Source organism: Dromiciops gliroides, chromosome 5 (genome assembly GCF_019393635.1).
Source record: "Dromiciops gliroides isolate mDroGli1 chromosome 5, mDroGli1.pri, whole genome shotgun sequence".
Lineage (NCBI taxonomy): Eukaryota > Metazoa > Chordata > Mammalia > Microbiotheria > Microbiotheriidae > Dromiciops > Dromiciops gliroides.
In genome coordinates, this window is record NC_057865.1 from 210,593,142 (window position 1) to 210,614,161 (window position 21,020).

Sequence of the window (21,020 nt, forward strand, 5' to 3'; positions counted from 1 at the left end):
TTGCACTTAGTATACAATTACTTTTGTGAAAAATCAGAACATATTTAAATACAAGTTAAAGCACAACAGAATATCAAAGAAAACTTTTTTCTGAAAAAAGAAAACTTTTACAAATGTTCCCCTCTTTTTTTTTTTTTGGAATATGCTTATCAAAAATAATACTTCTAGAATCAATTTACACTTGCCATGGCAAACAATTTGCCAGGGAAATGCTTTAAAGAGTTTGATCAAATAATCAGTTGAGAAAAAATAACAAAAACAAACAACTCAGAATATGGGAGCACAATACTCCTAGAATTAACACTGTATTATGAAATCAAAACCATCTTGCAATTTTTTAAAATTAGATAAATGTATAGAAGAAAATACACATGGAACAATAAAAGACAGTGAAATTCAAACTAAGGAAATCTAAATGAGCATGAACTTAATATTAATGAGTATTACAAAATATAAACTTGATCGCATGACTATAAAAAGCTTTTACAAATATTCTCCTTGTTTTAGAAACTAAGTATAAGACACAATCTCAAAAGCATTAAAATCTCTATGAAAATAAACCTATACCATTAATTCCAAAATGTATATGTAATAGCATAGAAATCCTATGTAACCTCTGAACTGACATTAATAATCTGAGTGAATTCAGAACACTCTTGATTCCGATATCTAAAATCCCCAATACTCATATCAATACCTTGCTGCTTACTTCTACATTTCTGTAAAATATATACCCTTCCATGGCAAAAGAAGCAGAGTCTTGAACTATGTTGATTGTCATTCTTATTCAGCTTAAGTTTTTCTTCTTTAACCCCTCTATATTGTCTGTCGGGCTTTTCACCATACAAATGCTTTATAAGATTACTAATTAAAGACAAAAGCAGGTTAGCAAAATTATGAACAAAACAAGCATATCTGGAATTTAAAGGGCTTTCTAAGGTTGTCTCAGAAGCACAGCCAGGCTGGGAAAGGGCTGAGCCTGAAGCTGCAAATGCAGGTAGAAAAAGTTGAGCATGCGCATCAGTTCTCTGGACTTCCCAGGCCGGGGAAGCAATGGGCTTGGCCATGGGAGGAGTAGAGGGTGGGGTCTGGGGAGGAGGGGAGGGACCAGAGCAATTTGAATCAGACTTGATTTTGAACTCAGGCCTGGATTCCTCTTCCCCCACTTTGCCTCCAGGTGCTAGGGGATTAAAAGCTTCTAGAGGGTGGGTCATTGCCTCCAGGCATGCAAAATTAGAGCAACAATTAGTGTTAGAATTGGGAAAAGCTGCAGGAATCTCTTCAGGTTTCTCTGAAAAAGCATGGTTGGGAGAGGGAGAGATATTTCCTTGTGTGAGTAAGTTGCTGGCTCTTTTAACAAAAAGAAAAAGAAAAATAGAAAATCCACAAAAACAAAGCATTAACATGATCTTATCTCCCATTTGTCTGGTTAAACAGACCAAAATCAAAAATAGGATAATTAGGGAGTTTAAAAGGTCCATTCGAAAAAATTCAAAGGAAAAACACAGCCAGTACACCAGTACTTAGCAGTTAAAGGGAGAGGGAGGGGAAATTTCTTACCCAACCAGCAGATCAGAAGACTGAGGGTTAGCTTTCCTCTTCGTGGTCAGCCATCTGTTAAGGGCTAAAATTCTAGCTAAACTGTCTAAACTATTTAATGAGTGGTCGCCAATAAATTATAAGCTTTAGCAAGAGTTAGGCTTTTAAGCATTTATTAAGGAGAATAAGAATTTGGTAAAGAGAAAGAAAGGCCTAGATTCCTATCTATTAAAGGGAGAGCACATTTCTAGCTCCACTCTCCGCCAGAGTCCAAAAGGAAGAGAGCGAGACCGAGCGCCAGTCTCTTCCTTCCTCCTCCCACTAGTCCGCGTCACTTCCTGAAGCCTGGTCTTGCCCTCAAAGACCTTTGCTTCATGGGCAGAACTCTTCTACAGTAAGTATCCAGCAGGTGGCGTCATTCCAATCGTTACAAGAGGCATATGTCAAGGGGCTGGAGAGCAGATGAAAATGAAGATCTATAGACTGGGGGACATGTAAGATTGGAGTGAATTTCAGAAATCTTTAAGAATTTCAGATCTTGGAAGATAGTCGAATTTAGTATATGACTGTTAGTATGTGGTGAAAGTGGAATGCAGGTAGAAGTCACTATGAAGAGATTGAATTAGAAGTATCTGAGTCATCAGCATTTATATTGAATTATATATTTATATTGTATTATGTCCAGGGATAGGTAGAAGAGACTCTGAGATGGTAAAGTCATCAAGGAAGTTGAGAGAGTAACCTGGGGTTAGTAAATAGTAGATAGCAACAAGGAGAGAGATGCTTTTCTTCATCCTTGTAGTTTGTGAACAAATCTTAGCTCTTTTGTTTCTTATAACAAAAGAATTAAAATTTATGTTTGTGTCCACCTTTACTTATACTTAGGACCAGCCTTAAATTTATGTACAGAAATTATTTATTCATTTAACACATTTACTGATGACCTTTTATGTGCAAGACACTGTAGTTCTCATTAAGTTCTTATGCTTACTTTTAAAAATCCAAGTATTGAAACCCTTTCTCTCTATGTGTTTTAAGATATGGAAGCCCAGGAAATGTGACCAAGGAATACTTTGAATTTTCAGAATTCTTTTTGAAAACTTATGCAGTAGGAATCCAACAGGTAAATACCATCTTTCTCCTTTTTAGGTTGAAGGGTATTTTCGTTGTGGATTTGTTTGTTACCAATTTTAAAAATATATAATGACGGGGGCAGCTAGATGGCGCAGTGGATAAAGCACCGGCCCTGGATTCAGGAGTACCTGAGTTCAAATCCGGCCTCGGACACTTGACATTTGCTAGCTGTGTGACCGTGGGCAAGTCACTTAACCCCCATTGCCCCGCAAAAAAACAAAAACAAAAACAAAAACAATATATAATGACTCACATTTACATAGTGCTTTAAAGGATATCATGTCTTTTCCACATAATAAACCTAGGAAGTAGGTATTAAGAATCTGTAAATGTTTATGAAGATTAGAATCTCTCCCCCCCCAGAGCCATATTCTTTTTTTTTTTTTTAATAATTTTTTCTTTATTTTTTAAAATTCAGATTTATTTATTTATTTTGCCGTTGCATGTAAAGATAGTTCTCAACTTTTGTTTATACAAGCTTTACAATTTCAGATTTTTCTCCCTCCCTCCCCCCTCCCCTAGACAGCAGGTAATCTGATATAGGATATATATATATATATATATATACACACATATATATATATATATATACATACATACATAATAACATTAATCCTATTTCTGCATTAGTCATGTTATAAGAGAAAAATCAGAGCAATGATGAAAAACCTCAAAATAGAAAAAACAACAGCACCAAAAACAAAAGAAATAGTATGGTTCATTCAGCATCTATACTCCACAGTTCAGCCATATTCTTAATAGAGGACAATTTTATAACTAGGCCATCTGGGACTTCTGCCTTCAAGGAGTTCTGCACTTTGGACCGAAATGACCAGAACTTGCTTATAATCTGACTAATTTTAAGAAAAGAGTGAGCCAAACTGGTTACTAGTTCTAACTTAGGCTTTATCATTAACTCCCCTTTACCTTGTGCAAGTTGTTTTTTTGTCTCTGAGCCATGCATCTTTTTTTTTTTTTTTTTAGTGAGGCAATTGGGGTTAAGTGACTTGCCCAGGGTCACACAGCTAGTAAGTGTTAAGTGTCTGAGGCCGGATTTGAACTCAGGTACTCCTGACTCCAGGGCCGGTGCTCTATCCACTGCGCCACCTAGCTGCCCCATGAGCCATGCATCTTTAGCATCACTGTAGTTTAGCACTAATTGGAGGATAGAGCTTTAAAAAAAGTTTGGAGTATAAGAGGCAAAATATATTTATGAAAAAATTAGGAGTCCTAATTTGAGGAAAAATCCTTGCACTTAGATATTGTTAGTATTTTCTTTTAGATCTGAACAAAAATAAGCATATATGATTGTTTTGAGGGACAATATCCATGTTTGAATTTTAGCTTATTTGTTTATTCCTAATTGGTGTCTTGGTCCTTTTCCCTCTTGTATATTATAATACAATATAGGAGAGATGTGGATTTACTTCCCACATCTGACACTTAACAGTTGGGTGGCCATAGACAAATTAATTACATACTCTTTTTCTGTCTCAGTTTCCTCTTTTGTAGAAGGATAGCAATACCTGTAGTACTTGCTTTATAGGGCTATCATGAGGATTATCTCAGATTGTAGTTGATGTATTTAGAGTTGGAAGGAGTGTCAGAAGTTCAATCTTATTTCATACGTGAGGAGACTGTTGCCCAGAGAGGTTAAATGACTTGTCCAAGGTCACTTAGTTCATGGAGCCAAAATGTAAACTCAGGTCCTCTGACTTTAATTCCAGCACAATAGATAGATATTTTATCATACTACCTAACTACTACATAGCAATGTTAAAAATGCTTATTGACTTTGGTAAAAGCTTTATGCAACTGAACTCTATATAAATTCAGCTGCTATTATTAATAATAACTGAATGTGAAGGAAATTTCAAGCCTTGGGTCAAAGAACTGAGAATATTGGTATCAAAGATTCATAGAACTTGATGACAAGTGGTAATTTAGTCTCAGTTTGATAACTTCCAATAAGGAGGAACCTATCACTTCTTGAGGCAACCTATTTTTGAATAGGAATTTTGGACAGCTCTAATTGTTTGGAAGTTTTTCATATCAAACCTTAAAGTGCTTCTTTGCAACTTTAACTACCTTGTTCAGCCCTCTACAGCTAAACAGAACAAGTCTAATTCCTTTTCCTCCTATCATCCCTTTGTTTCCTTTAGAGTTTCTGGGTTAGGCTTATCGGGGTACCAGAACAAGAAGAACCACAATGTGGTAGTGAAAAGAACTTTTGTTGAAGGTGATAGGAGAAAAAAAAAAAGATTAGCTAAGGAGCTTCTAGAAACTGGTGGAAGGCCCAACAAAATCTTGGAAGTCTATAAAATGAGGCTTTTAAATGGCTTTTAAAGTCCTTTTCAGCTTTATATCTATGACTTTATTTTTTGATGAGGTAATTGGGGTTAAGTGACTTGCTCAGGGTCACACAGCTAATAAGTGTCAAATGTCTGAGGCTTGATTTGAACTCAGGTCCTCCTGACTCCAGGGCTGGTGCTCTATTCTCTGCACCACCTAGCTGCCCCTGTCTATGACTTTTTTTTTTTTTTTTAGCGAGGCAATTGGGGTTAAGTGACTTGCCCAGGGTCACACAGCTAGTAAGTGTTAAGTGTCTGAGGCCAGATTTGAACTCAGGTACTCCTGACTCCAGGGCCAGTGCTCTATCCACTGCGCCACCTAGCTGCCCCTGTCTATGACTTTCTGTTTTTGTTTTTTTTTTTAAATGTGTTTCCATCTATTTTCAGATACTATCACTTCTTTCTCTGTAGATGGATTGCCATTTTCATAAGTCCTTCAGGGTTATATTGGACCATTGCCTTGCTGAAAATAACCACATGCTTCCCAGCAGATCATCTTGCACTATTGCTGTTATTTTGTATACAGTACATTTCACTCTGCTTCAGTTCATGTAGGTCTTTCCAGGTTTTTCTGATAGTATCCTGTTCATCATAACCTAAATAAAGTACCTTAAACTTGACAAAGAATTTTCTTCATATTAGCCCAGCAAAGTAGGTACCATATGTTTTGCCATTATATTCAATTGTCATAACTATTTCCCTCCATCCTATTCCCTTCCCATGATATTTACTCTATTTTCTAGTTTCTTTTTTTTTTAGTGAGGCAATTGGGGTTAAGTGACTTGCCCAGGGTCACACAGCTAGTGTCAAGTGTCTGAGGTCGGATTTGAACTCAGGTACTCCTGAATCCAGGGCCAGTGCTTTATCCACTGCGACACCTAGCCTCCCCTTCTATCTTCTTTTAAACTATTTCTCCTCAAAAGTGTTTTACTTCTGACTGTCCCCTCCCCTACTCTGCACTCCCTTTTTTTTTCACCTTTCCTTCCTTATCCTTTTCCCCTCATACTTTCCTGTAGGGTTAAATAGATTACTTCTCCCAACTGGGTGTGAATGTTATTCCCTCCATGAGCCAACTCTTATGAGTTTAAGGTCTTTGAGCTAATTCTGTGTTCCAAATTTTCTTCCTCCCTCTCTCCTCAACCCTCTCTATGAAATCAAGCAATTCAATATGTCATACTTGTGCCGTTACGCAGAACATCTTTACCTTCCTTGAAAGTATTTTGCTTTTTACTGCTCTCTCCCCCAATCTGCCCTTCCCTCCTTTCCCTCTCCCCGCCCTTATCTCCCTCCCCTCCCTCAGGGCAAATATATATTACTATACCCACTTGAGTATGTATGTTAGTCCTTCTTTGAGTCAATTCTGATGATATTAAGGTTCACTCACTCCCCAATTCCTTCCCCCCTCTTCCCCTCCCCTCCATAAGCTTTTTTCTTGTTTCCTTCATGTGAACAACCTCTCCCCAGACCATCTCTCCCCTTCCCCCTCCCCCAGTCTATTTCTCCTACACCTCAAACTTATTTTAAGGATGTCATTATGGGTTAGTTAGGTGGCACAGTGGACAATGCACCAGCCCTGGACCCAGGAGGCCCCAAGCCCAAATCCGGCCCCAGACATAAGACACCCCACAAAGAACAAAACATAAAATCCCTTCGTATTCAGTTCAGACCTCTGTCCTCTGTTAAATCCTTACTGATATAGTTCTTATGAGTTTGAAGTATTATCTTCCTATGTAGGAATATAAATAGTTTGATCTTTTAATATCCCTCATGAAGTCTTTTTCCTGTTTATCTTTTTATGCTTCTCCAGGGTCTTGTATTTGAAAGTCAAATTTTCTATTCAGTTCAGGTCTTTTCATCACAAATGCCTGAAAGTCTTCTTTTTCATTGAAATTCCATGTTTGCCTCTGAAAGATGATGCTTAGTTTTGCTGGGTATGTGATTTTTGGCTGTAGTCCCAGTTCCTTTGCCCTCTGGAATATCATATTCCATGCCCTCCGGTCCTTTAATGTAGAAGCTGCTAGATCTTGCTTTATCCTTACTGGAGCTCCACAGTATTTAAATTCCTTTTTCCTAGCTGCTTGCAATATTTTCTCCTTGACCTGGGAGTTCTGGAATTTGGCTCTAATATTCCTGGAGCTTTTCCTTTTGGGATCTCTTTCAGGAGGTGATCGGTGGATTCTTTCAATTTCTATTTTAGCTTCTGCTTCTAGAATATCTGGGCAATTTTCCCTCACAATCTCTTGGAGGATGGTGTCTAAGCTCTTGTTTTGGTCATGGTTTTCAGGTAGTCCAATGATTTTCAAATTATCTCTCCTAGATTCATTTTCTAGGTCAGCTATTTTTCCAAGGAGATATTTCACATTGCCCTCTATTTTTTCATTCATTTGGATTTGCTTTACTGTGTCTTGGTTTCTCATAAGGTCACTAGCTTCCATTTGTTCAATCCTAATTCTTAGGCAATTATTTTCATCAGACAGTTTTTTAATCTCCTTTTCCATTTGGCTTTTCAAACGGTTGACTTTTTTCTCATGACTCTCCTGCATTGCTCTCATTTCTCTTTCCATTTCTTCCTCTCTTTCTCTACATCTTCATTCTCTCTCTCCTACTTTCTCTTCAAAGTCCCTTTTGAGAGCTTCCATGGCCTGAGACCAGTTCATATTTTTCTTGGAAGCTTTGGATGTTGGAGCTTTGACCCTATTATTATCTTCTTCTTCTGAGGATGTATTGTGGTCTACCTTTCCCCCAAAGAAGTTTTCAATGGTCTTCTGCTTTCTCTGCCTACTCATCCTGGCTTATTATTTCCTGGCTTTTTACTCCTTCTTAAAGTGTAGCGCTGCTTCCAGGACACACTATTCGTGCTACAGCGTGGCCCAAGGGGTGATTGGGCTTCTTCTCAGCCTGCCTGGCTTGTGAGTAATCACAGCCGCTTTCTCTTTGACCCGGAAACAGAAGTCTGATTGAACTCTGATTCTCTATGGTCGGAAGCTTGGCGTGCTTTTACCCCTCCCTCACTGGGCCACCACCACTCGATTCAGCCTACTGGTTCAGACCCAGGGCTCTTTGCCCCAACTCCAGTAGATACTGCTTCCACTTCACCCCGGCCTACCACCGAACCCCCTCACCAGTCCATAATTGGAGCCTCAGAAGCTGCTGGTGCTGAAGACTCTAACATGCGCTGGAAGCAGTGTCCCTGGCTGGGTCCAGACCGCGCGCTGAGCTGTTCAGCCTCATCAGTAGGTGATCAGAATTGCCCTCTTTTGCGGAGAAATAGTCCCACTCTGTTCTTATGTGCATTAGGCTGATCTGGGTTTTGATTGTTACCGCATTATTTGGGCATGAATGGACAGGTTTATCTGGAGCTTGTGAGAGTCACAGCCTCTCCTCTGCCATCTTGGCCTGTCTATGACTTTCTAATCCTATTGTTATTGTTGCATTATCCATGGTATCTTTAAACATAATATATTCTCCCTGCTTATGTCTTTTGTCAGTGTGAATTTTTATTTGCTTTGTGTGATAGCATAATTCTAATGGCTGCATTTTGGAATCATCTGCCTAGTGTATTTTGTTCCCTTCCCTTAATTTTGTTCTTTGTATTTTTTCAATCTTCATTTAGACATGATTCTTTTATGCAGCAAGTCATTGGACTTTGTTTTCCTATCCATTCTTTTTTATTTGATTGGATTGTTTAATCCTTTTACATTTAAGGTGATATTTTGTTGGGTTTGAGTCTTGTTCCATTTATTTCTTTGATAGTAATTTTTTCCTCCTTTTTATGTTGGCTCATTTTCCCTAGAATTAGCCTTGCATGTTTTAGTCCATTCTCTACTCAGTTTTTAAAAATACCTTCCTGAAGCCCAGCTCTGACCATGTAATCCCCCTATATAGTAAAATCCACTGGCTTCCTATCACTTCCAGGATAAAATAGAAAATCCTGTTAGGTATTCAAAGCCCTTCATAATCTTGTGACTTCCTACTTTTCTAGTCTTCTTACATCTTACTACCCGCCCCCCCCCCCCCATCCACACCCCGCCATGTACTCTGTGATCCAATGACATTCCATCTCCTGACCCTGGATACTTTCACCAGCTGTAGCCCATTCCTGGATTTCTTTCCTTCCTCATATTTGTCTGGCTTCTCATATCTTTTCTGGTTTCCTTTGTATCCCATCTTCTGCAAAGAATATTTTCCTGATTTTCCTTAGTGCTAGTGCTTTTACTTTTAGATTATCTCTGATTTTTCCTGTGTATATCTTGTTTGTACATTGTTTGTTGCATATTTGCTTCCTCATTAGACAGTGCAGTACTTGTGATTAGATACTGTTTTAATTTTTATTAATTTTGCCTTTGTATCCATGGCACTTAGCACATTTCCTGGTTTACTAAATCCTTGTTGAATTGAATTACATTACAGTCACAAATGGTATCATTTTAAATCTCAATTTTCTCAAGGACCATTAGCTGCTAAAACATCAAATTATAGAGCCCACTAATTTCAGTTGTCTCTGTTCCAAAGATTTATAGTGGCAGACTCATATTTTCATTCTTGAAATATTTTAGCATTTATGAAAATCTTCAAACTGTAATTTGAAAATTCACAGCAAAAATATTATACTTCAGTTATGAATTTAGTCTAATTAGTGTATAATGCCACACATTTCTAAAAACTAGGAAAAAGTTTTCTTTTCTTCGTTGCTTGTCTGACTTTTAACCACAAAGTGGCCAGGGCTGAAATGACAGAGAGAAAGAATTTTACAAGCTTCGTGCGCCTCCCCCCCCCCCCCCATCTCCCATTGAAAATCTAAAGGAATAAATCCCTGCTTACTGTTATGGAGAGTTTAGCCTCAGATTACAGAAACCTGGAAGAACTGTTTCAAGTATGAAACTTAATTTATCTCCAGCATTCCAAACTTCCTAGCCACAGTTTTTTGTTTGTTTGGTTTTTTTTACAGTTTTCTTTCTGACTGGCTGCATTTTCTTCTACAAATCTTCCAGTGTGGCCCATCAATTGGAAGATGGCTAAACAAATTGGGCCATATGAATGTAATGAAATAGTGCTCTCCTATAAAAAATGGTGTGTGTGTGTGTGTGTGTGAGAGAGAGAGAGAGAGAGAGAGAGAGAGAGAAATATACAGAAGTATGGAAAGACCTATATGCAATGATTGCAGAGTGAAGTAAGCAGAGCTAAAAGATCAATATATATATAGTTACTACACCAATGTAATTGAAACTAATAACTATGTACTCCAAACTCAAAAGGAAATGTAAAATGTAAAAAAAATAAAAGGAAAATGATAAAGATCAAGCAGGACTCAGTTGAAGAGATGTGAAAGGTCATCCAACACATCCCTTCCTGGAGGTGGGAGGTCCACAGATATACAAATTGGACAGAATTTTGAACTTTTTCATGGTATTGATTAGTTATGTTGATTTTTTTTTTCCCCCTCTAAAAATTCTATTATATGGCTTGGCTTTCTGGGATGGGGAGGAGAGGTATACTTGGATAATAGTGTGAATTTTCTTTCCAGGTCTCGCCTCCATTATTCTCATTTCTTTTCAGTTTTTTCTTTTGCTCTTATTTTAAAAATAATTTTAAACTCTTGAGTAATTGTACAAATTTTCATTGACCTTGTGGGCAAGCTGTGTTTTTCTGTAAGTCATTACTTGTGGACATTTTGGACTTACATTCCTGTACTTCTGGGATTGAGTATCCTTGTTCTTGTAATCTCTGTCTCTGTCGTTTTGCCTTTCTCTCTGTCTCTGTCTCTGTCTCTGTCTCTGTCTCTTCCAATAATCTGCTTCAGGGAACCCCGTGATGTTGCCCTACCTGGGAAGCTCTGGAGACTAAATCTGTCTTCCTGGCTTCTCTAAGAAACCCACTGGTACTGCTAACCAGGGCAAGGGACTGGGGCCACAATCTGTTTACTACCCTTTTGGAAGATCCTCCTAGACTGGTAGTGGGCTAAGCCTGTGATTAATTACAGAAATTATTCTGTTAGCCTGGAAGCTTTGGATCATGATCCTGGCCCACTCTTGTTCTACAGTTCCTGCTTTGGTCACTTGGGTTTTGTAAGGAAACCACATTTTACATATGAATATTTATGAGTCCCGAATCCACCTATTTTTGAGTAAGGACTAGAGCAACCTGTAGCCATAAAATATTTAATACAGGCTATCCAGCAGTCTCTCCTCTATCCTGTGATATCTGTATCACAGAAGTTCTCTTTTCACATGGACCAAGCTGAGTAGAGCCTATGGTAGCTATAAAAGGAACAGTGGCTAGATTACATGACTGTTGGGGCAGCTAGGTGGTGCAGTGGATAGAGCACTGGCCCTGGATTCAGGAGGACCTGAGTTCAAATCTGGCCTCAGACACTTGACACATACTAGCTGTATGACCCTGGGCAAGTCACTTAACCCCAATTGCCTCACCAAAAAAAAAAGATTACATGGCTTTTGAGCTTCTGGAGCTGTGTGTTGCCTCTCTGAGATGGCCACTTGTCTTATTATGTTTGGGGAAATATTGTTTTTATGTTATTAAGCTACAGAATGAATGTCGTAGGGCCTCATGATTACACTTTGGTCCATCATTTCCTGGGTAATACTGGATGGATCTTCTAGCAAGATACTTTCCATTGTTAATTGCAAATGGCCTATCCAGAATCATGATCATTTGTGCCCATCAGGCATATTAGTGCCCTTTAGTTGTAACATTATTGGAGGCTGAGAATGAAGAATCCTAGCCCCAATGCTTTACCCTCTCCGTGAGACTGGTGGGCTTCTGACAATGATGACTTGGAACATTGTTTAGTTTGGGTTATTGATGGTTCTGCCCTTTATGAGAAAAGTATATGAAACTGAATTTCAGCAACTATTAAACTCATGACTTTGGATACCCTGAGGTTTACTGATCTTGTCAAGGCTTCCTGATAGGCTTAGATGTGAGCCTCACGGTTGGCCAGAGAGATCTTTGAGGTATGGAATAAATAGAATTTTTCTTTATATTGATTCCAGGACACCGGTTCTGGTTTTGGCTGAGTTTTCTGGGGCCTAGAGAAAACATAGTTGGATAATTACAGGTTCTTTATTCATCAGTTACTCATTTAACAGGATCAATAGAAGAATTTTGCTGCTGCTTCTTATGGCCTAACATGTCCTGGGACCTGTTAGTACCCATCAGATACATTGTGATTCTTCTCCCAGACTGAATAGGTTAGTGCCCTTATAAGAACAGTTAAGATGAGGGATTGGGTTCAGCATCAGTTTGGACAGGGGAGCTATGATGCTGTTGACTGTGGGTTCATATGTTCTGTGTCACTTCTGCACAGTGATACTCTTTATGTCCTTCTGTGTGTCCACCTCTTTATTTTTTTTTTATTTGATAAACATTTATTATGTTTCTACTGTATGGAGCACAAAGTTCTGATAGGACATAGCCCTCATGGGCTAGTAAGGGAATGGGACACAAACACATGTGACATTCCATAAGTGTATTAGGGGATTCTATGACATATGATGAGAGAGGTCATTTGTAATTTCCTGGAGAGGGTGACATCTGATTTGAGCTTTAAAGGATCTACTCTGTATGCAACCCCAACTTTTGAGCTCCTTCTGTGTGCGTTGTCTTTCTCCATTAGACCATAGGCTCTTTGAGGGCAGGAGTGTCTTTATATTTTGTATTTGTATTCCAGTGTTTAGCAGTTGGCTCATAGTAGGCACTTCAAAAATGTTTATTGACTGACTGAAAGACATTTGAGAGAAAGCTGAAAAAAAGATACGGTGGCACCAAATTGCTCATTGCCTTCAATACCAGAAAGAAAAGTTTCAACTTTACTGGGGAAGAATTAGGGAGGCATGACAGGATTTCAGGATGAGATTGTTTAGTTTCCAATTAATTTTCAGTCTACCTTTCCATGGCTCTTTATTTATTACATATAATTTTTATTGCATCATGATCTGAGAAGGATGCGTTTACTATTTCTGCCTTTCTATGAGGTTTTTGTGTCCTATGGTCAGTTTTGGAGTATGTGCCATGTACTACTGAGAATGTATATTCCTTTCTATCCCCATTCAGTTTTCTCCAGATGTCTATCATATCTTACTTTTCTAATATTCTATTCACCTCTAACTTCTTTCTTATTTATTTTGCAGTTAGATTTATCTAATACTGAGAGGGGAAGGTTCAGATCCTCCACTAGTATAGTTTTGCTGTCTATTTCCTCTCATAACTCATTTAACTTCTCCCTAAGAATTTGGATGCTATACCATTTGTTGCATACATGTTTAGTATTGATATTACTTCATTATCAATCATACCTTTTTAGCAAGATGTAGTTTTCTTTCTTATCTCTTTTAATTAGATCTCTTTTTGCTTTTGCTTTGTCTGAGATAAGAATTGCTACCCCTACTTTTTGCTGAAGCATAATATATTTTGTTCCAACCTTTTACCTTTATTCTGTGTGTATCTCTCTACTTCAAATGTGTTTCTTGTAAACAACATATTGTAGGATTCTGATTTTTAATCCACTTTGCTATTCATTTCTGTTTTATGGGAGAGTTCATCCCATTCACATTCACAGTTAAAATTATTAACTGTTTATTTCCCTCCATCCTCTTTTCCCCTTTGTACTCTTTTTTTTTCCTTCTTTCACCCTATTCCACTTGACCAGTGTTTTGCTTCTGACCACTGCCTCTCTCAATATGCCCTCCCTTTTATCAGCTGCCCTTCTTTTTCTTGCCCCTTCCCCCCCCACTTATGTCCTCCCTTCTATCAATACCACCCTTTTCCCCCTTCCCCTTTTGTTTCCTTTAAAGAGTAAGCTAAGTTTCTTTATACAAATGGGAGTGTATTTTATTCCCTCCCTGAATCAAATCTGATGAGAGTAAGGTTGCAACAATGCCCACCCCTCCCTTCTTTTCCTCTATTGTAATGGGTTCTTTTTGTGCCTCTTCATATGATGTAATAAACCCCATTCCACCTCCCCCTTCCTCTCCTCCCCCTAGTCTTCTTTTATTTTGCCGCTTAAGTTTCTTTATATTATCACATCAAAGTTGATTTAATAACAGTACCTTAACAGACATACAGATCCCAAGAGTTAAAAGTATTATCCTCCTTAATAGGGATGCAAGCAGTTTAACATCATTGAACAACCTTTCTCCACTGCCCCTCCCCCCTTCTCCCCCCCCCCCCCCCCGCCCCTGTTTACCTCTTTATGTTTCTCTAGAGTCTTGTATTTGGAGATCACATTTTCTGTTCAGTTCTGGTCTTTTTCTTAGGAAGACTTGGAAGTCCTCTAATTTATTGAATGTCCATCTTTTCTTCTGAAAGAGAATGATCAGTTTTGCTGGGTAGTTGATCATGGGTTGTAATCTAAGCTCCTTTGCCTTCCTGAATATCATATTTCAAACCCTGCAATCCTTTAATGTTGAAGCTGCGAGGCCCTGTGCAATCCTGACTGTGGTTCCATGATATTTAAATGGTTTCTTTCTAGCTGTTTGGAGTATTTTCTCCTTCACCTGATAATTCTGGAGTTTGGCTACAATATTCCTTGAAGTGTTCCTTTTGGGGTCTCTTTCAGGAGGTGATCGGTGGATTCTTTCAATGATGATTTATCCTCTGATTCTACAATTTCAGGACAATTCTCCTTGATAATTTCCTGGAATATGGTGTCTAGACTCTTTTCTTGATCATGGCTTTCAGGTAGTCCAGTAATTCTCAGATTATCTCTCCTGGACCTATTTTCCAGGTCAGTTGTTTTTCCAATGAGGTATTTCACATTTTCTTTTATTTTTTTAGTCTTTTGATTCTGCTTGGCAGATTCTTGGTGTCTCATGGAGTTATCAGCTTCCGTCTGCTCAATTTAAATTTTTAAGGCCTTATTTTCCTCATTAAGCTTTTGTACTTTTTCCATTTGGCCATTTTTTTCTCTCATTTGGCCAATTGTATTTTTCTTTTTTTAAGTGAGGCTGGGGGCAGCTAGGTGGCGCAGTGGGTAAAGCACCAGCCCTGAATTCAGGAGGACCTGACTTTAAATCCGGCCACAGACACTTGACACTTACTAGCTGTGTGACCCTGGGCAAGTCACTTAACTCCCCATTGCCCTGCCAAAAAAAAAAAAAAAGAGGGAGAGAGAGAGAGGAATATCTTCCAAGAATGAAAAGGCAATAGTCAGTAAATAAGCATCTATTAAGTGCCTACCATGTGCCAGGCACTGTGCTATAAGTTCTGGGGATACAAAGAAAGGCAAAAGATAATCCCTAGCTTTGCATAGTCTGCAAATTTTTTTTTGGTGGGGTAATGAGGGTTAAATGACTTGCCTAGGGTCACACAGCTAATAAGTGTCAAGTATCCGAGGTCACATTTGAACTCAGGTCCTCCTGAATCTAGGGCTGGTGCTTTATCCACTGTGCCACCTAGCTGCACCCCTGGTCTACAAATTTAATGAATATACTATCTTTGCTTAATAGGACATGGTAAAGCCTAGATTCACAAAGGTACTCCACTGGAAGCCTTTTGCCATGTTGATTGATAATACATTTATGAATACTCTTTGAGTCCAACCACTCAACCAGTTTTGAATCCATCTTTTTTCTTATAGTTCTGAATATTTTAATATCAGTGTATCTGACACTATAAATTTTTCTTATCTTGGTTCTTTCATTTGTATATTTACAAAATTTTAAATAAATGCCTCTCATTTGTATGAACTCAGTAGATTGGAAAGAACTCTATTTTCAAAAACAAAGTATACTTTTATTATTATACTTATTTTTAACCTATGGAATAGGCCTGGGTCTTGAAGCTCACTGGCTTACTGACAGATTTTGTAAACCTAGAATTTAAGATAACTTGAACTAAATTTATTCTTTGATTTATAATTCACACACTTTAATTATAAATCATACTGTGTCCCTTCAGCCCCTTACTTGGATTGGTCAGTGAGGTTCTTAAGAACCTCCATTTTAAGGAAATTGCCCAAGCCAGCTACTTTTATACCTTAATTTCTTTGTGGGCTTCATCCTCCTACACCCCCCCCCTTTCCTTTTCTTAATCATCTTGCCTTCAGTTTCCTTTTATGTGTTTTTTTCCCTTGTTAGATTTTTAAGCTCCTTGAGTAAAGGGACTATCTTTTTCTTTTTCTTTCTTTTTGGTCTTGTATTTTTATCCGAGCCCTTAGCACAGTGCCTGGTACATAATAACCCTTAAGAAATGCTTTTTGACTTGACTTAATACCCATACTACCTATTTACATACTACATTTATGTTAAGGGTACAATTTTTATTTAGCCAATTCAATAATAAGTTTGTGTATATAATAGAAGGAGCATTATACTTCTAAGAGTCAGAAAGCCTGAATACATTTTGCATTCTCTTCTTACATGATGAATGAACTTGGGCTTCTCACTGAACCTCACTGGACATCAGTTTTGTCATTTATAAATTGAAGGGGTTGGTATAGCTTGACTCAGAAGTCATTTATAGCTCTAAAATTCTGTCTTTGTTTATAATACTCTTTTTTTCTCCTGAAAACTTTTCTTAGGTACTTTTAAAAATTTTAAACCAGTATAGACAAAAAGAATATGTAGCTCCACGTGTTCTTCAGCAAACACTGAACTATCTTAATCAAGGGGTAATTCATTCTATAACTTGGAAACAGATGAAGCCACATATACAGGTCAGTGTCAACCTAAAATTCTTCAGAATTTGTTTTCTGCTTAAATTTAGAACTTCCTAACGAGATAATGTTAAGTACAACATGGGGTATTTTTAATACCCTTAAATGAATAATAATGTCAAAAATAAATGGGATAGTTTGATGTTATTGGGAGGAAAATTGAGACCATTGGTGGTGTTACAGCAGGAGGGCTGGAGTAAGAGTCAGAAGATCTTTGTTTTAGTTTCAGATTTTACCATCTGAATGACCTTGAACAAGTTACTTAACTTTTCTGAATTTTGGTTTTAACCTTGGCCAAGTGATACAGTCTTCATAGTCTACTTTACTGGTATGTTATGAGGATCAAATATGGTATATTGTGAAAGTACTTTGAAAACTACTATTTAGTATAATATTGAAGTTTCTTAGAGGATACTATAATATTTCCTATTCTGTTTACAGGTTCTTTACCCTTTTAGACTGTGATGAAAGTTCACAAGTTTCTGTTTTTAGTGTTTGTTCTTTATCTTAATGTTGGTATTTAAAGTTGTGACTTATGTGAGATAAAGCAGATTCTGATTTTAGGAATTTTAGTTAATAAATGAATTTTTTTCTTGATTTGCTTTGGAGAAATCCATAAAATTTTCTAATTCTTCAGTATGATAACCATAAAAATGTTTTCTTAAGTGCTTGAGGAAAATTAACTGTTTTGCTATACTTTTTTGTGATGAAAATCACATCTGCATAGTAACCATATTAATCTTTTAAAAATATTTTTTTTACATTATGCTGTATTATGTTATAAATTTACCCATTTGTTTTGCTGAAGGAATGATATTTTCTTGCAAGAGAGAAAAAAATACTTTAAATTTGTATAGCATTCTTTGTACGTCTCATGAAGAAAATATTAATTTTTTAGTAGTTAATTGCAGAGTTGAGGTGATAAGTTGCCTCAAAATTGACTCAAATTATAAAAAAAATTCTTCTTTGATACCATACAGAAGTTTGTTTTGTGAGAATCTACAGGACTTGGGACTCTTTGGCCTTTGGAATCATACATCTGGATCTTGAAGGGATCTCAGAAGCCATCTAGTTGACCCTTTTATTTTTAAAATATAGAAATTGAGGACAAGGAAGGTTAAGTAACTTGCTCAAGGTGACACAGGGAGCATATGTGAGGTGGGATTTGAACCCAGGTCACCTGTCTAAAGCCAGTGCTTTCTTGGTTTAATTTACTATTTTATATTTCTCTCTTTGAAAGCCTTTTTACTTTTGTGCCACTTTTTTGAGCCTTTTTTTCCTTTGGTCAATGGATCAGTTGTCCTTTACAAATCCTTATTCTTCTTTTAGTAAATATAGATGTCTTTTTTTTTTTAAATAGAATCATTGTGGACTAAAGTCATTAAATAAATGTTAAAATGATAATGATACTGCCAAAATGTAGACAAGCCTACATTCTTTTGTTTTGGCTTTCCTTGCTCTTAGAATATATGTGAAGATGTGATTTTCACTGTGATGTGTTATAAAGATGAGGATGAAGAGCTATGGCAAGAGGATCCATATGAATATATACGAATGAAGTTTGGTAATTGAGATGGTTTTGTTTCTCACCTATTGCTCTTTTTTTTTTGAAGTTATTTAGATTAGTTGTTTTAAAATTGTATAAAATTAAGAGATCTATTTAGCTATACACATAAAATTGTATTATATAGATTTCATGTTATGTATTAGATTCCTAAAGTTATATTAGTGTGGCTGTGGGCATTGTTTTTAGCTTAGACTTGGAAACTTTGTGGTGAGAACTTTTTTGCACTGTGTTGCTTATGACTTTTGCATCCCTACCTAGGGCAGTCTCTTCTGAATTAAATGGTTCTTTGTTTGGAAGATCACTATTGGCTTCAACTGTTTTAGAGAGATGTGAGAGGTTTCTTTTGGTCTGCCCCACCCTGAGTAGCTCAAAATCTTTTTTAAAAAATTAATATTTTATTCCTCCCTCCAATTACTTGTAAAAACAATTTTTAACATTCATTTTTTAAAATTTTGAGTTTCAAATTGTATGCAGTCATACAAAACAAATCTCCTTTGTTAGTCATGTTGTGAAAGAAAACACAGACAAAAAACTCCCAAGAAAAATAAAGTAAAGAAAAAATATACTTCAATCTGTATTCAGACTTCATCAGTTTTTTCTCTGGAGATAGGTAACATTTTTTCATCATAAGTCCTTCAGAATTGTCTTGCATCATTATATGGTTGAGAATTCCTAAGTCATTCACAATTGATCACAATATATTACTGCTGTTACTGTATATAATGTTCTCCTAGTTCTGCTCCTTTTACTTTGCATCAGTTCATGTAAGTCTTCTCCAGTTTTTCTGAAACCATCCTGCTTGTCATTTCTTATAGCACAATAGTATTTTATCACAATCATAAACAACAAGTTGACTGGAGATAGCCCCAGATGTTTAAGGCAGTTGGTGTTAAGGGACTTGCCCAGGTTCACACAGCTAGTAAGTCTCTGAGGTGAGATTTGAACTCAGGTCTTTGCAGCTTCAGGGCCAGTGCTTTATCCACTGCACTACAGACACTTAATAGCTGATCCTGGGCAAGTCCCTTAACCCCATTTGCCTTTAAAAATACATCCTGGGCCATCTCCAGTTGTACTGATATGTCTTGCCACTGGACCCAGATGGCTCTGGAGGAGAGAGTGAGGTTGGTGACTTTGCACAGCCTTTCCTCTCTTAAATCCAGTTCAGTGCAAGTCATGACATCACACCAATGTCACAGTCCTCTTAGAGAATGAAGGACAAACAACAACAACATACAACAACCAGTTCGGCCATTCACTAATTGTTGGACATCCCCTCTATTTCCCATTCTTTGCATGACTAAAAGAATAGTTCAGAATCTTTACCAGACTTTGTATACATGGAAGTTTTTTTACAAAGAATTGCCTAGAAATAGATTTTTTGGGCCTGGTTGGCCCAAAAGCAGACCTTCATGATAACTACTGGTTATTTTAGATCTGAATTCTAAATTCTTCAGAAATGTGCATTCTCCAAGGTGTACTGAGGATATTCTTTGGAAAACCTTTACTTTAAGGTAGCTTCCTTACCAATTCACATTTATGCTGAATTGTTATGGTTTGCTTTTTTTTTTTTTAACAAGCGAAGATGTTCCTTTTTTATGTGGGGCAGTGAGGCTTAAGTGACTTGCCCAGGGTCACACAGCTAGCCTAGTGTCAAGTGTCTGAGGCTGGATTTGAACTCAGGTCCTCCTGAATCCAGGGCCAGTGCTTTATCCACTGTGCCACCTAGCTGACCCCCAAGATGTTCTTTTAAAGACAGGTCTATACAATTCTGTAGGACTTATGATGAAAAATGCTACCCACCTCCAGAAGAACTGATAATGCAGATTAAAGCATACTTCTTAAAGTTTTGTTATTCTTGGGGTTTTTTTGTTTGTGTTTTCTTTTGCAATATGGCTATGAAAATATTTTGCTTGACTGCACATGTATAATCTCTATCACACTGCATTCTCAAGGAGGGGGTTGAGGGTGGAGAGAGAGAGAAACAAGGAATTTAGAACTCAAAATTTTAAAAAACAAATGTTGAAAAATACATATGGGGTGGCTAGGTGGCGCAGTGGATAAAGCACTGGCCCTGGATTCAGGACTACCTGAGTTCAAATCCGGCCTCAGACACTTGACACTTACTAGCTGTGTGACCCTGGGCAAGTCACTTAACCCCCATTGCCCTGCAAAAAAAAAAAAAGAAAAAAAAATGCATATAATTGAGAAAAAATAAACAACATAAAAATGAAGTCAAATCAATTTAAAAACCCTTAAACTTATGAAAAATGACCTTTTAATTTATGGACTTTTCCCTTTTTTTTTCTCTTTTAACGCTTAAAGATAGGTAAATGACCTTGTTTCCCTCAGCTTTCTCTTTTTTTTCTTGTGTCACCATTTTTATTGCCGATAAATACTTGAATGGCCTTTTGAATGGCAATCTCTTTTTTACTTTCTTTCCATGAGTAGTTTTTTGAATTTAAAAAAAAATTAGATTTTAGTTAATGCCAAATAAAATTGCATAGTAGTACAGAAAATCAGTTGTAAATAAAATTGTGAATTTTTGTTATGTTTAGTTAACTTTTTTTTTCGAGCAATGAGGGTTAAGTGACTTGCACAGGGTCACACAGCTAGTGTCAAGTGTCTGAGGCTGGATTTGAACTCAGGTCCTCCTGAATCCAGGGTCAGTGCTTTATCTAATACACCATCTAGCTGCCCCTAGTTAACTTTTTAAAAAAGATAAATCCAGTGTTTGACTTTCAAAGCTGTCTTGCTTTTT

At 37.2% G+C, this 21,020-nt stretch overlaps 1 protein-coding gene across 2 annotated transcripts in view; it reads left to right on the forward strand.

Moving 5' to 3' along the window:
• The window catches only part of IPO8 (importin 8), a 164,565-nt gene that overhangs the window by 67,102 nt on the left and 76,443 nt on the right, over window positions 1-21,020 (forward strand). For both annotated transcript variants that reach the window (XM_043968290.1, XM_043968291.1), the window contains 3 exons: window positions 2,578-2,662; window positions 16,561-16,695; window positions 18,160-18,259. In XM_043968290.1, the coding sequence (XP_043824225.1) occupies window positions 2,578-2,662; window positions 16,561-16,695; window positions 18,160-18,259 (320 nt within the window). The remainder of the gene's footprint in view (window positions 1-2,577; window positions 2,663-16,560; window positions 16,696-18,159; window positions 18,260-21,020) is intronic.